This window comes from Vespa mandarinia, chromosome 7, assembly GCF_050613455.1.
Source record: "Vespa mandarinia isolate Hongniang chromosome 7, ASM5061345v1, whole genome shotgun sequence".
In the NCBI taxonomy this organism is placed as follows: Eukaryota; Metazoa; Arthropoda; class Insecta; order Hymenoptera; family Vespidae; genus Vespa; species Vespa mandarinia.
In genome coordinates, this window is record NC_140816.1 from 1,107,501 (window position 1) to 1,122,019 (window position 14,519).

A 14,519-nucleotide genomic window follows, 5' to 3' on the forward strand; every position below is an offset into this window, starting at 1 on the left:
CGCGCATCCCTGGGTTGTTCGCAATCGCCATCAACAGCACACAGCCAGCTTTTGGTAAGCTATGAATATTCCTTCATTTTGCTTGTGTTCTCTTTTAACTTAATTTCTAGACCATCACAAGAAAATGCCAATTACGCGAGAATCTTCTTGTTGGACCTTCGAGGAAAGCTTCTTCTTCGTTGTGTTCTCTCTTTTTCTCTCTTTCTCTCTCTCTCTCTCTCTCTCTCTCTCTCTCTCTCTCTCTCTCTCTGTGTGTTTCTCTACTTCTTGGATCACCGTTATCTCTTGGTTTTCACGAGCCTTCGAGTGAGATTCCGTGATCCGAGAAGATATCTTTTGACTACTCGAGAGATTTCTTCGTTATTTTTGTAAAGTTATCATTATCATTTTACGTTTTCTGGAAGAGTCTTCGCCTATGTTTTTTCTTTTTCTTTTTGCTTTTTTTTCGTTTTCTTTTTTATCTCCTAAACGTTTCTTAACATTGTTAAATCATTTTTAAATTTATTGATCTGATATCCCCAAAAGTAAATATTCGTTTTCTTTTATATTTGGTTTAGGTGTAACCAGGACGCAATAATAATTAAAAAAATAAGTATACGAGTTCATCTTTAATTATAATAAATAAAAGGAGAATTAATAAATATGTCTTAATAATAATAAAATATGATAATATTAATAACAATATTTTAATAGTATTTTAATAATAATAAAAATAATAATATAATAATAATAATAATAATAATAATAATAATAATAATAATAATAATAATAATAATAATAATAATTAAATATGATAATACTAATAACAATATATTAATATTAATATTTTAATAATAATAATTATAATAATAATAATAATAATAATAATAATAATAATAATAATAATAATAGTGATAATAATATAAATCATTAAAGAGTAATGATAATAATAGAAAAGGGAGACTGACATTCAATGGACGTAACAGTTTTCATATTAGGACTTGTCTTTTTGATTTTTAAATCAATATTTTTTTCCCTTTCATAAGTCTTTATAACCCAATTTTGTATTAAAAAGATTAGAAATATTTGAAATTTTAAAAATTGTCGACTGTTTAATTATTTATAACAAGCCCTCGAATGAATATAGAAGTTTTTCTTTTTTCATGGATACTAACCATAACAATATAAAATAAAAAAATCTACCGGGAATCATTCTTAGGTCAATAATATTGACGTTCCAACGTAACAGAATGCAAACTATTTAAAATCTGGTTTTATCACGATTCCAGTCGAACAGATTAAGATTTTGAGAATTGTTAATGATATTTCTTTTCCTTAGGCTTGATTCTATTAACTATATCTGAAGAATTGAAAATGGAAATAGAATTAACAAAAATGGCATTCAGACAACGAAAAATTTGATATTATTCGAGTTATTTGTTAATATAAAATCGTAACTACGTATCTTTTTAATCCGATTTATTTTTCACATACAATATTTCCATCATAATATTTCACAACTCCTCCTTAATAAATTTCAAGTTGATATATATTTGATATATGTCACCGGCGGTTCGCAGATAAAATCATTAAAGAAAATGTAGTTCCGAGAATATTGTATTCTGTTTCAATATAATATTTACGTATGTCAGAAGATTATTCATACTTAAGCGAAATAATTGTTGAAATTGTTTGTTAAGTGGATTTCATTATTCTGCCGTATGATTTATGAGTAAGAAAACGTAGCAAATCCATTAAACCGCAAAATCTTATAAGATCGATCTTATATAACCCTTTTGGTTAGCCGCACACCCTGCTAAGTTTTACGGTCTGTTGAATGCAATTTTGCAAATTTTTCAAAAAGCCAAACATAAAGATATTCTCAAAGAATCATACACTATTGAAATATACGAAGATTCATAAAATCGATCTTTTTACTTCCTTTTTTTTCTTTTCTTTCTTTTTGTGAAATATCAAATCTTTTTAATCCACAACACCCATAACCCTACGTAAACTTTAACCTCCCAGAGATGAACTTATAATTAGAATTTAAAAAATAAAGATATATGAATGTATGCATTTAAAGCTAGACAGCATTATTATAAAAGTTTAAGAAAGTTGTTTTAGATAAAAAAAAATCTAACAGAGATATCAAAATTTCTTAAGATCTTTTAAAGATTTTGAAAATCTGATCGTTGAAAGTCATCTGAAAGATTCAGAAGTAGGTAATCATCCAGGCGCGAAAGCTCGTTTTATGCGATTTCTGGAAGGCGGATAATGCCAACCCGGGTTAAAAGATCACGGAAGGTAGCGAAATTTCAACTCTCCTTTGAATATTTAAAATCCTGAATAGAGATAGTCCAATGAATTTTCCTTGGTCGACGATCAGTGTCATCCCGACAATGAATACTTTATACTGAACTTTATACACGGGCAAATCCCCTAAACCTAATTCTCTTCTTAATTTTATCACTCTATATTCTTGAAACATTGTTAGATTTAAAATTAGCTTTTAAAATTTTTAAATTAGAAATTCGCATTGATGCTTCCTACAATTTGTTAATAATCTAATTCCAATTCTCTTTCTAATTTTATATTTACTTTTATTTAAATATTTTGATTAGAAAGTTATATGTTATGATTCAACGTTGATCGCTATTATAATTTTTTGTAATAAACTCTTGCATTGCAATTTCAAACGACGCGTAAAATTTTTCCACGAAAATCTTATTATCATTTCCAAATGGTGAAAAATTTCAAATTTGTCAATTGATCTCGTAAGTAAATTCATATTTATATATGCTTATCGTGCAATCGGTTCAGCTTCTCATTGTTTATCTTACACAATTTCTATTGTCCTATTGAATTGTTTACTTTAAAATAAAATTATTTCCGATAATGTCGGTTTTTTCGATTAGTACGTTTGCAAAAAAAAAAAGTGTTGATTCTTACTCGTCAATGAACCTAACGAGTACATATTTACATATACTTACATATATACACATACATATATAGGCTGGTCAATAAGTAATGTCGATATTTTAAATATTTTCTATCTGAATAAATAATATAAATATTTTGTAATATAAATAAATAGTGCTAGTACTAATATACTGTATTTGAGTAAAGAACAAGTGTTTTGTATCTAAATAAATAACATTAATATTTTGTATAATGGAATAAATAGAAATAGTATTTTTATTAGTGTATTTACTAGTATATTTATTAATATTTTTACTAGTCTTTTTTCATATTAGTATATTTATTAATATTTTTACTAATAATTCTCTCTCTCTCTCTCCCCCTCTCTCTCTCTCTCTCTCTCTCTCTCTCTCTCTCTCTCTCTCTCTCTCTCTTTCTCCACTATTTTTAATAGCCAAATATTAGGTTCGATATTTCAGTAAAAAATAATAATCTGTGTTATTTATTTAACTATAAAATATAGAAAATTCTGATATTACTTATTAGCCAAACTAAAATGTGTGTGTCTGTTTAAAGTCCTCTCAAAAGTTTTCCACCGAGATGTTAATTTATATTTTTTCGTGTGAGAGATGAAAAGTGGAAGATAACGAAAAAAAAAATGAGAGAGAGATAGAGGAAAAGAAAGAGGGGGAGAGAAAGAGAAAGAGAGAGTTAGTGAGAGTTAGTGAGAGTTAGTGAGAGTGAGATGAGTTCAGAGAGACGTTGAAGGACAGGACGAGAAGAGGTTTTGGAGCATCCATAAGCTCTACTCGAAAAGCTTTTTCGTTCACGGACTGCTACTTCTTTCCCTAAAATTTGATTCGTCGGTTCGTTAGAATATTCATAAATATACGTTAAATCCCTTCATTCCTTACTCCTTATTCTCTCCCGCTCCACCCCTTTCTGGTCGATTCCTTCAATCAAAAAGTTTTCTTACCGAAACTTTTGCTCGTTGCCATAGAAAACAAGAAACATTTTTGCGAGATTGATACAGCTATTAAAATTCTTTCGAATATCTTCAATCATTTCCACTGAAAGATTCTCTTAAAAGAAGGTAAGCAATACAATTTCCTGAAGGAAAGAGGGTTTTTTAATTGTAGCGTCTTTTATGATGCATCTGTTATCACATTAAATGCCATGGGGGTCGCTGGTAACCGGCACTGAATTCGTTTGTGGCTCCATGGGGAACATAGGTAACCGGCAACATCAAAATTAGTAAAGACATATAATAAGAGTAAATATTAATATTTCTAAATTTTTCAATACTATTATCATTACTGGAATGATAAGATAAATTCATTAAACCCTTTGGCTACAATATCGTGTGAGACTTGTGGAAAGGAAATTGGACCAATAAGTATCACAGGTGAGAGTCGTGATAAGTTGATCGGACTAAACGTAAACAATACGTGCCAGACTTATGATTTGTAAATTGGGCCCAACGTAAACAAGACGGGTCTAACTTGGTTTTTCCCGATATCTTTTTATCTTAGTTGAGTCAAACTCATTGTTAATTTTCTTGATATCTTTTTTCTCACTTACATATTATATTTGGCCACATTCATTCGTTCAAATATATTTTTTAAAAATATCTTCAAAAAGAAAATTTAGCGTTGATGGACAGTAAGAGTTGTGCTAACTTTGCAAATACTGATTTGATAGTGATAATAGTGATATTTTATAACTTGTACGATAACCAATCGTTGTAAGCGACTGGTTATTGAAGATGATACCGATGATGAAGATGAGACCGCATTAATTATCAACTATCAGAGCAATGAATTTAAAAAGAAAAAAATAATTAATCGAAGATTTGGAATTATATGGAGACTCATGGCATAAATGTGGCAATTTTATACAAGTTAGATGCAAAGAAAAAAGAATTAGACATTTTTAATATAATATTTGATAATATGTTATGAGATAATATTGTCATGAAAATGAATAGGTATGCAGAGCAAATAATAAACAATAAAAATAAAAAACACATATTTTCTTACTTTTGCCAGAGAATCATCTGTCTAAATCTGATTAATGATGAAATGTATTTCTTTGCATTTGAAATGATGAAAATCTGAGTATCATCAGTTTATGCACACGAATAAATAGGTAATCACTACTTCACGAAAACAAAATATACAATGTTCAAATGTGTATATAAAAATCAGTAATGGACGTTCGAGCTTTTTCTATTTGACCGCAGATTTTGAGGACGCCACAGTACAAAACTTTCTTCGTAAAAAATATTGATAAAAGCATGTATGCCTACAATAAGAATTCTTGACCGAATTTGATGAACAAAATCTCATTTTAAAAATGACTCATTTGAATTTTTAAAATAGTTTTATTTTCTTTTGAACAAAAACCTTGTTAAAAAATAGTATTTTATTGACAATAGTTTATCTATAAATATAAAACTTTTATGAAAAGTGAAGCATGGTTCTAGATTTAAACTTTCGTCTTTAGAATGAGATCTTGTTCATCAAAATTGCTCAAGAATTACCACTGTTCTTATCGTTGACGTAAACCATTATAAAACCAAGGGAGATTAACAGTCTTAAACATGATTATACACTTCAACTTATCTGTTGTAGATAATATTTCAAAATAATATGTATCGCATAATAGCACATTCATGTTTTGATGTTGTGGACCAGTCATGTCATATTAGCGCAGCATTTAATTTGTTAAAGTAGAAAGTGTTCCTCTTCTTATTCAAAAGTTTGAAGATATTTTTTCTCATTTTAATATAAGCTTCATTGGAAGGATAAATAATGTGTAAAAAAAATAATGTGCACAAATAAATATATAAAGTAATCTGATAAATAAGAAATTATCTTGAAAACAATGTCAATGATTTTACATGCAAATGGATACATTTAAAATAATTTAATAAATAATCATTAACAATGTTAACGCATAATATTGTTTTAATACATCTTATATATTTCATTCATCATATATTCATGCATACGTTCGAAGTATTTTAATAAATAAGTATTACTGACAATTTTAACAATCTTCAAAAGGATCGCTTGAAACAGGACTTAGTTTTATATATACTATACGTCATTCATACGTTACCTCGTTCAAATATAATATTGTATTTTTTATATAAAATATTATTTTTATGTAGATTTAATTATATATATTATTTAATGTATATTAATGTATATTAATATATATTATTTTATATATAAAATTTTATTTTTATATAGAATATTATATTAATAGATATATATTATCTTTTTATGTAGAATTTTTTTTCTTTTTACATACCTGCTACAGTATTTTGGTGAAAGGACAGGAGTTTTTTAGGTCATAAACGAAATTAAATATGTGTATGTATATATATATATATATATATATATATATATATGTGTGTATTCAAACATATACCCGGGATCATAAACATACTTGAATAACAGTGAAAGAAAAGTGATATACATATAGCATATATCATATTACACGTATGTGTGCGCGTGCGCATGCATGTGTATATACATATATCTATATTTTGGTGTGTGTTTATGTATATATGAATGTATGTATGTATGTTCGTACTCGACATACAGTCACGCACATAATAGTCCCGGTACGCAGCGCGTGGGTGGTTTTCTTCGTTCGAAGTGAATGGCGTGACGAATCCGAGGAAGAAGCTCGTAAACTCGAAACTTTACTACCCCTTGAGTTTTAAGGCCGGCACGTAGAGGTTGGTGAATCTCAGCTCGATCGAGAACCTTAGGGAATACGTACTACTTCCTAAGTTTTTCTTTTTAAGACCTTCTTCGAAAGCACTTCGAAAAGTCAAAAGGGATCGTTTAATGATCGACGATCATTGATGCATTTAACTTTTCTCTATTTCTTTTTTCTTCTTATCATAGTAAAATTATAGTAATACATATTGGATTATTTGTATAATATTCAGAATCAATTAAATTTTTTATTTAATTAAAAAATAAAAAGAAATACATATACTGACAAATTCGTATGACTCACTCTGTATAGAAGTACAAAATTCAAATAAATTTTGATGATGCTAAATGGTCTGAAAAAAATCATTTCTAACATATTTTTTCATAAATAAAAAATATTGATATTGAATTTAATTTTGTATCTTTTATAAAAGTTACATATATCGATTAGTAATAAAATGTTTTGTATAAAAATACAATTCATAGAATCCCGAAAATGAAATATGACAATGAAATATGAAAAATGAAATATGACTAAATGGTCTGAAAAAAATCATTTCTAACATATTTTTTCATAAATAAAAAATATTGATATTGAATTTAATTTTTTATCCTTTATAAACGTTACATATATCGATTAGTAATAAAATGTCTTGTATAAAAATACAATTCATAGAATCCCGAAAATGAAATATGACATTATTATAGAAAAAAAAATGCATACGTATATGAGTACGTTCGCGTTAATCATCGTGATTGTATAAGAAAATTTTGAATAAAGAACAAATGAAAACGAGTCGAGCGTAGGAGTACTGATAAATACTTAAGCATAACTAGAACCAAGAACTCTCTCATCCCACTCTTTCCTCCCCTTTGCTCTCTTCTTATTTTTCTTTTCCGTCTCATTGGTACACGCGAAAAAGAATAATTCGAGTCAAGCTCGTGTATAAATAAACGGAAGCATAGGAGAGAAAATAAGATCGGATGGTAAAAAGATAGGAAAAACATGGTAAAAAAGAATGAAATAGAGGGGTGAGGAATCGTAGCATATAACGGGTAGATTCAATGGCGTGCAAGAGATAAACTGTTGAAATACCTACGTAGAGACTACTACGGGATACGACGTCTCTTGTTTTTATTCTTCAACATTTTGTTCAACCATTTGTTTCTTTTTAATGCAACGAATTACGCGTATCTTGAACGTTTCTATTTCTTAAATGTCTTATTTTATTCCGACAAATGCCAATCTTAAGTAAAACAAACTATTTCTTTTTTCTTTCTTTTCATCCTTTAATGAAGTCATTTCTAAGTAGAAATATCAACGAAATTTGCAACGACATGTTTCTGTTGAATATTGAACAAATTTAATGATACAAATTTAAGATATTTTTGATATATTATATATCTTCTTAAATAGTTAGTAAGAATAATAACTATGGGAATAATACTAATCTTTTATATAGATATCAATTGTGTCGTAAAATTTTTATTAATCTGAAAATTGATAAGATCGAATAAATTTATATGGATGATGAAGAGAGTTTTGAAAATAATTATTTTTACTTAGGAAGGTCACGTATTATTAATTTGTAAACACCGAAAGAAATAAATTTTAATATATCGAATACATTTAAATAATACTTCAATTATATTACGTAAACGTTATTAATAAAGTTTTTTAATTACGAATTATTGTTTCATTGAGTATTATATTACATGTATTATATTCTATAAAGTGTACTTTATTAGTGACAAAATATTGTATTAATGTTCCAATAATGATTATTCAATTATTAAAACAATTAACAAATAAATATGAACGTAAACATATTTTGGGTCGGAAAAAAAGTTTCTTCGTATTCTCCCAGTCGATGATATTATGATCGTATAACTCTGGTAGTATTAATCAAATCTGATAATAATTGCATGCGTTCGAAAGACACACTGAGTGTTTTTAGAAAGGTTATGATTATATTAATTTATTCATTTATAAGTTATCATGTCTTGAAAATAAATGAAAATAAAAAAAAAATTCGTTACATTTAAAAATTTTATTACAAAAAAGGGAAAAATGCGACTCAACCTGCTGAAAAAAATTTGTGATATTTATAGACAATGATTAAAAAAGTTGATGGAATTATAGAAAAAATTGATCAAAACCGACACATTAGCAGTCATGATGTCGCTAAGGAATTAAATATCAATCACAAAACAGTTTTAAAGCATTTAAAAAATGTTGAGTACAAAAAAAATTCGACGTTTGGGTTTCATTTTAACAATGACAAATTTAATGGTTCGAATTTCTATTTGCGAATCGTTACTGAAACGGATCGTAATCGAATCATTTTTGAAACGACTCGTTAAATGGACGATGAAAACAAGTTCTACAATGACAGAATTATAATTTTACCTCGAAAATAGAGAAAAATGATCGATCAAAATGACACATATTTGGTGTAATAAACTTTGTTTGAGATATTTAAAAAAAAACTTAATTTAGTTTTGCATTAAAATACGAAGAAACTTTTTCTTCTAATCTAATATATATATATATAAATGCTCGTAGTATCGTAGATCGTAAGATTGTCATTGGCAGGAATATTAAGTGATAAAATTTAATGTACGATTGGACCCAAACTCTAATCTTTTCTTTTCTAATTTCAGAACAAGATGTCAATGACAGGGAGCTTGATGGGCTACGAGAACAATAACGAAGTGAATCAAGCGAAATGCAAAAAACCGTTGAAGCCACTTCCGGTTATGTCGAGTATAAATTCAAGCGGTGTAACGACGACATGCACTGGGAAGTCGTCGAAGAAGGTTCGGAATTCGCGTAAGAAGGAATCTTCTGTGCGAGGTCACGTGAATAGTCTTTGGTCGGTATGGTACGGCATCTTGGCGGTTGCATTTCAGACTTATATCGCAATGAGATACGCCAGAAGATTTGCCAGTGAGTTCTTTTCTTTCCTTTTCTTTTTTTCCTTACTTTTTTTTTTCTTCTTCCTCTTCTTCTTCTTATCTTTTTCTCCATCAATCGTTAAAAAAAAATAATAAATAAAAAAGAATTTTCTTTGATTTAATCTTTTCAGGAAGACTTATAAGTATTTACACTTGTTACAATTATTTACATTTAATCTTTAGGAACAGTGATTCAATATTTCCAACATATTCAAATATTTTCAACATATTCAAATATTTCCAATCTGTTTTTCTTATTTGTTTAATTAGCATAGAGATATCAAATAAACCGAATATGAATATACGTGAATTAGATCGATTGGATTATAAAAATTTTAAATGATCATCTTTAAAAAGATTAATACGTCTTTAAGATTTTCTTTATTGCTTTTAAAAGATCAAAACATCTAATTTGTTTGAATTAAGAATACATTTTAATGTAAAAAGAAATGACAATTAGTTCTCCCGAATGTTATGTTTAAAAATAGTTATGAATCGAATTTGTACGAAATCGATTTTTCGGTTAACGAATTTATTAAAAAAAAAATACAGAGAGAGAGAGAGAGAGAGAGAGAGAGAGGGAGAGAGAGAGAAAATGTAGTTTCAATCTTTTTCGAATTATTTCAATAGCATTACGATAAATTTATTAAAACTCACCATGTAGATAATTTATTTCAATGTAATAGATATTAAAAACTTTGGTAAGAGAGAGAAAAATGTCTCAACCATCGCAAAGGTTACCTTCTTTATTTTAATTTTTTTATATTCCAAAGAAAAGTCACGAGCAGTGTCATGAGCAGAAGTTCATCTTAACAAAATTTAACGCGAGTTTTTTGTTTATCGTTGAATCATATACACAAGCATTATCACTTTCGCCAATAAAGGAGAAAAAAAGAGATAGAGAGATAGAGACAGAGATAAAGAGAAAAAGATAGATTGAGAGAGAGAGAGAGAGAGAGAGAGAGAGCTCTTCAGAAGAGCTCTCCAGCCAATTTTTTTTATTCTTCTTTCTTGCGAATCAGCTGACGAACCACACTAAATCCCTCACTCTAGGTGCACCGGGCTGCTGGTTTTATAAGATTAAAGGAGAATTTCCGTCTGCTAGGAAAGTTCAGGTATCGATTAAAAGAGAAAATTCGAGGCTTCCGTGGCCGTTTGTTAATAGGACGGCTAACATTTCTAATAAGCAAATCGAGGACGTTCACCTTTCTCGTTTATGTCGTCGAACTTCTCGTAAAAGTGAATTAACCTTTGCCACGCTGAAAAAATATTTTTCTCTTAGCATTTTTCTTTTTTTTTTTTTGTTTTTTTTTTCTTCTCTTCTTTTTTTTTACTTTTTATTCTCCTTCTGTTTTACTTTTTTTTCCCTTTTCCTTGTATCATTTTCGTTTCATTTCGAAATAAAATATTTTTTTTGCTGAAAATTTACGTTTATTACAATTTTATTTATTAATATTCTCAATTAAAGATGACGAGTTAATCTGTCATGAATATTTAATCCTCTCTCTTTCTCTCTCTCTCTCTCTCTCTCTCTCTCTCTCTCTCTCTCTCTCTCTCCTTCTCTTTCGTGATAAATAATTATTAAAATAATATTTAATTTATTAAAATAATAAATAATGGATTACAAATAATTTGTTTCTTCCTATTATAATATTAAGAAAGGATTATATTTCTTGATTCTACTTTAATTTCTTGTACACATTTTTACTGTTTTATTTTAAATGGAAATAAATTACGTACATCCACGTTCATCCAGAAGATAAAAACTCTTCCTTGCTAACAAGTTAAAGAATTTATACATAAAAGAAGAAAAACCAAGACAAAGAAAAGTATGATTTTTTACTCGGACGAAAACAACAAGAGAACTTTTTATTTTCTTTCAGCGTATCTCTCGTTGCCATGGCCGGCGGATGCACCACCACCGAAAATCGAGTTGCACGCGTGCCTAGTTCTGGCTGGGGCTGGAGTGGTTTTACTTCCTGTTTTACTCGGTACTGCCTTCCTCAAGCTCGGAAATCTCGCCAACGACGGAATTAAACTTGGCCGTCATTTGAGCGCGTGCTCTCGTGATCCTCCTTCCTCGTTACTTACCAACAGTCCAGATAATAGTGAGTTGTCTTTCTTTTTTCTTAACAAAAAAGAATTACATTTACAAAAAAAAAAGAGATAAAAATATTTTAAAGATTTTTGTTGTTCAATTAATTTTGTAAATTATCAATTTTCTTTTTTTTTTTATTTTTAATAACAAACCAAATTTGTTAAATATTTAATTAACAGTCATAATAGAATATAATAATAATATTTATATATAATTTATATAATAGTTTAAATAAGTATAATATAATATTTTATAATGTTATTAAATATAATATAGCATGTGGATATATATATAATATAGTATATGTATGTATATATATATATATATATATTAATTACTTAATTAAAATATTAATATTTTAATTTTATTATATTATATTGTATTATAATATTATTATATAATTTTTTATATTATTCTCTACGTGAGTGTATGTATGTGTATGCATGTAGAGAATGTAACTGAAAGGTCTGTACAAACTTTAGGAATATTTTCCAACTATGTAAACAAGTAGAAAATGTTCTATGAATATGAGATCGAAAACGCTTGCTTCTGAAGTTCCAACGATTCGAAGTTATCCTGCAACGGTTAAAGAAATTATCGCATCAAATCGTAAAAAAGTTATAAACTTTGTTTGTTTTTTTCTTTTTTTTTTTTTGCATAAGGAATTTAGGTTGAAAGAAGATAAAGAAATCACGAGGGATTTAGAAAAAAAGATAGCTAGACGATTTAACGTAATTATTTCTCCAACTATTACAGAAAAATTTTGAACCATCGTAACTTTAGAAGCAAGCACTTCCGAACCCATATTCATTTTCTACTTGTCATTTTCTACTTGTTTATATCCCTGGAACTTATACCAAAAGTTTGTACAGACCATATATATATATACAAGATGGTAAAAAAGAAAGAGTATAATATTTTAGACTTTGAAAAAGTGTCTAATTAACATGGGTCGTAAAATCAATTCTTTCGATCTTAATTAAATTTTTATTATTTATGAATCTTCGATATCGTAAGTGAATCTGTTGGGAACATATTGAACGTATACAGAGGAATTTGTTTAAATAGTTCAAGATCGCCAAGATAAGTCTATTATGAAAATAAGCAAAAACTATTACTAACGTGTATAATATAATATATATAATGGAATATGTTTATTTTCAATATGTTGCCAAGGGACTCATTTATTAATTCATTATTATTCATTAATGTTCACTAACTTTTATTACAAATAATAAAATTTAATTTATATGGAAAGGAATTAATTTAGAACTTACGTTAATTTTTAGACATTTTTTATTTATCTCGATGAGTACTATACATACACATACATGCACACACAACAGAGAGAAAGAAAGAGAAAGAAAGAGAATATACATACTTTATACATAGAGAAATATACATACAAACACACACACACGGAATGATAAAAAAAGGGGCCGATATTTTAATATGAGTAAAAAATGTCTAATTAACATGGGTCCTAAAATTAATTTTATAATGTAAATTAAATTTTATTATATATATATATATATTAATAAATTATATATATATATATATATATGTGTGTGTAATTAAATGCTGTGTAATTAAAATGCTGACTTTGGGATTTTGCTTTTCTTTTTTTTAAGTGCTTTTTATTAAAAAAGGAAAGACCGCGATATCTCGTGTATGAAAATTTGCCGACTCCGTTACGAATAAGATGAATGTTCTTCCCTTTTTTGTCTCAGGCTTGGCGAATAATTTATGGAGACATGGTGGACCAACGTCGGCGTTCGTACATCTCTGCACGGCTATGTGCTTCCTTCTACCGTCTCTGCTCATGGAGGCGAGGATGATACACGCTGGATTTTTGCCAAAAGGTAATAAGCCCATCCTTGCATGTCTTCTACTCGTTTTACTCGACCTCTCATGTTCCTTCTTTCTTAATCGTCATAGTCGTCCTCGTCTTTCGTCCTGCTAAATAAGCGCGATAAGTTTTACTATCTTTTTGTCACGTCTTCTGTTACTTGTATTCGGAAGAAAGTTTTCGCAAGTGTTACCCCTCGAAGTTTTGAACAATTTCAAGATAATTGCTTAAAATATTTCGACAGTTTGGAGAATTTAGATGCTAAAATTCTCTAACTTCGAAATTTCTTCCGTGCTTAAAATGGAACGCCACCATAATTGTTAAAGAAAAAAAAAAGAAAAAAGGAAGAAATAAAAAAAAAAAATATAAGGAAAAACTATTTTTATAAATTTTGTTTGGCTAATCAATATATTTATATACTAATTTATTATGTTATATCAATTAAATGTACATATTTGACATTATGCATTTTTTGACCATTATTATTTTATATCATTTAATGTGTACGTTTTCGAAAAAGATCATTAAAAAAAATCAGAAATTTTTATATCCTATCTTAAGCTTAAGAAAAAATTTCGAGAATATGCGAAGTGAAAACAATTGTCTGCTTCTTAAATTTTCTATAAAAACTTAAAAATCTTTTTTTTCCTTTTTTTTTTTTAAATCGAAACAATTCTACATGCAGTCAAATATAATTTCGTCTTAAAAATAAAAATTCAATCTTATAAAAAGAATAAAATATATTTATCCCTAATAACAAAAATAATATTACAAGAATAATTCGTTTATAATTTAACGCTGATATACATAGAATTTAACAACTGTTACAATCTCGGTTTGAGATCTCGAGTATTAGTAAGAGACAGAAAAAAAATGTTTTTAGTCCAAAACGTCACAATTTACTTTCTTCATTAATATACAACAGTGATAGAAATAAAATTTTATCGAACAAGTTTCGTTCAAGAAATCGTTTACAGTT

The 14,519-nt window shown here is 27.8% G+C and overlaps 1 protein-coding gene across 6 annotated transcripts in view; it reads left to right on the forward strand.

The window, feature by feature from the left end:
* tinc (transmembrane protein tincar) overlaps positions 1-14,519 on the forward strand; it is a 224,660-nt gene that overhangs the window by 171,962 nt on the left and 38,179 nt on the right. For all 6 annotated transcript variants that reach the window (XM_085658199.1, XM_035864076.2, XM_035864080.2 and 3 more), the window contains 4 exons: positions 1-54; positions 9,300-9,585; positions 11,477-11,701; positions 13,422-13,553. The exon at positions 1-54 is cut by the window's left edge and continues 77 nt beyond it. In XM_085658199.1, coding sequence (XP_085514325.1) covers positions 9,306-9,585; positions 11,477-11,701; positions 13,422-13,553 — 637 coding nt within the window. In that variant the 5' untranslated portion in view covers positions 1-54; positions 9,300-9,305. The remainder of the gene's footprint in view (positions 55-9,299; positions 9,586-11,476; positions 11,702-13,421; positions 13,554-14,519) is intronic.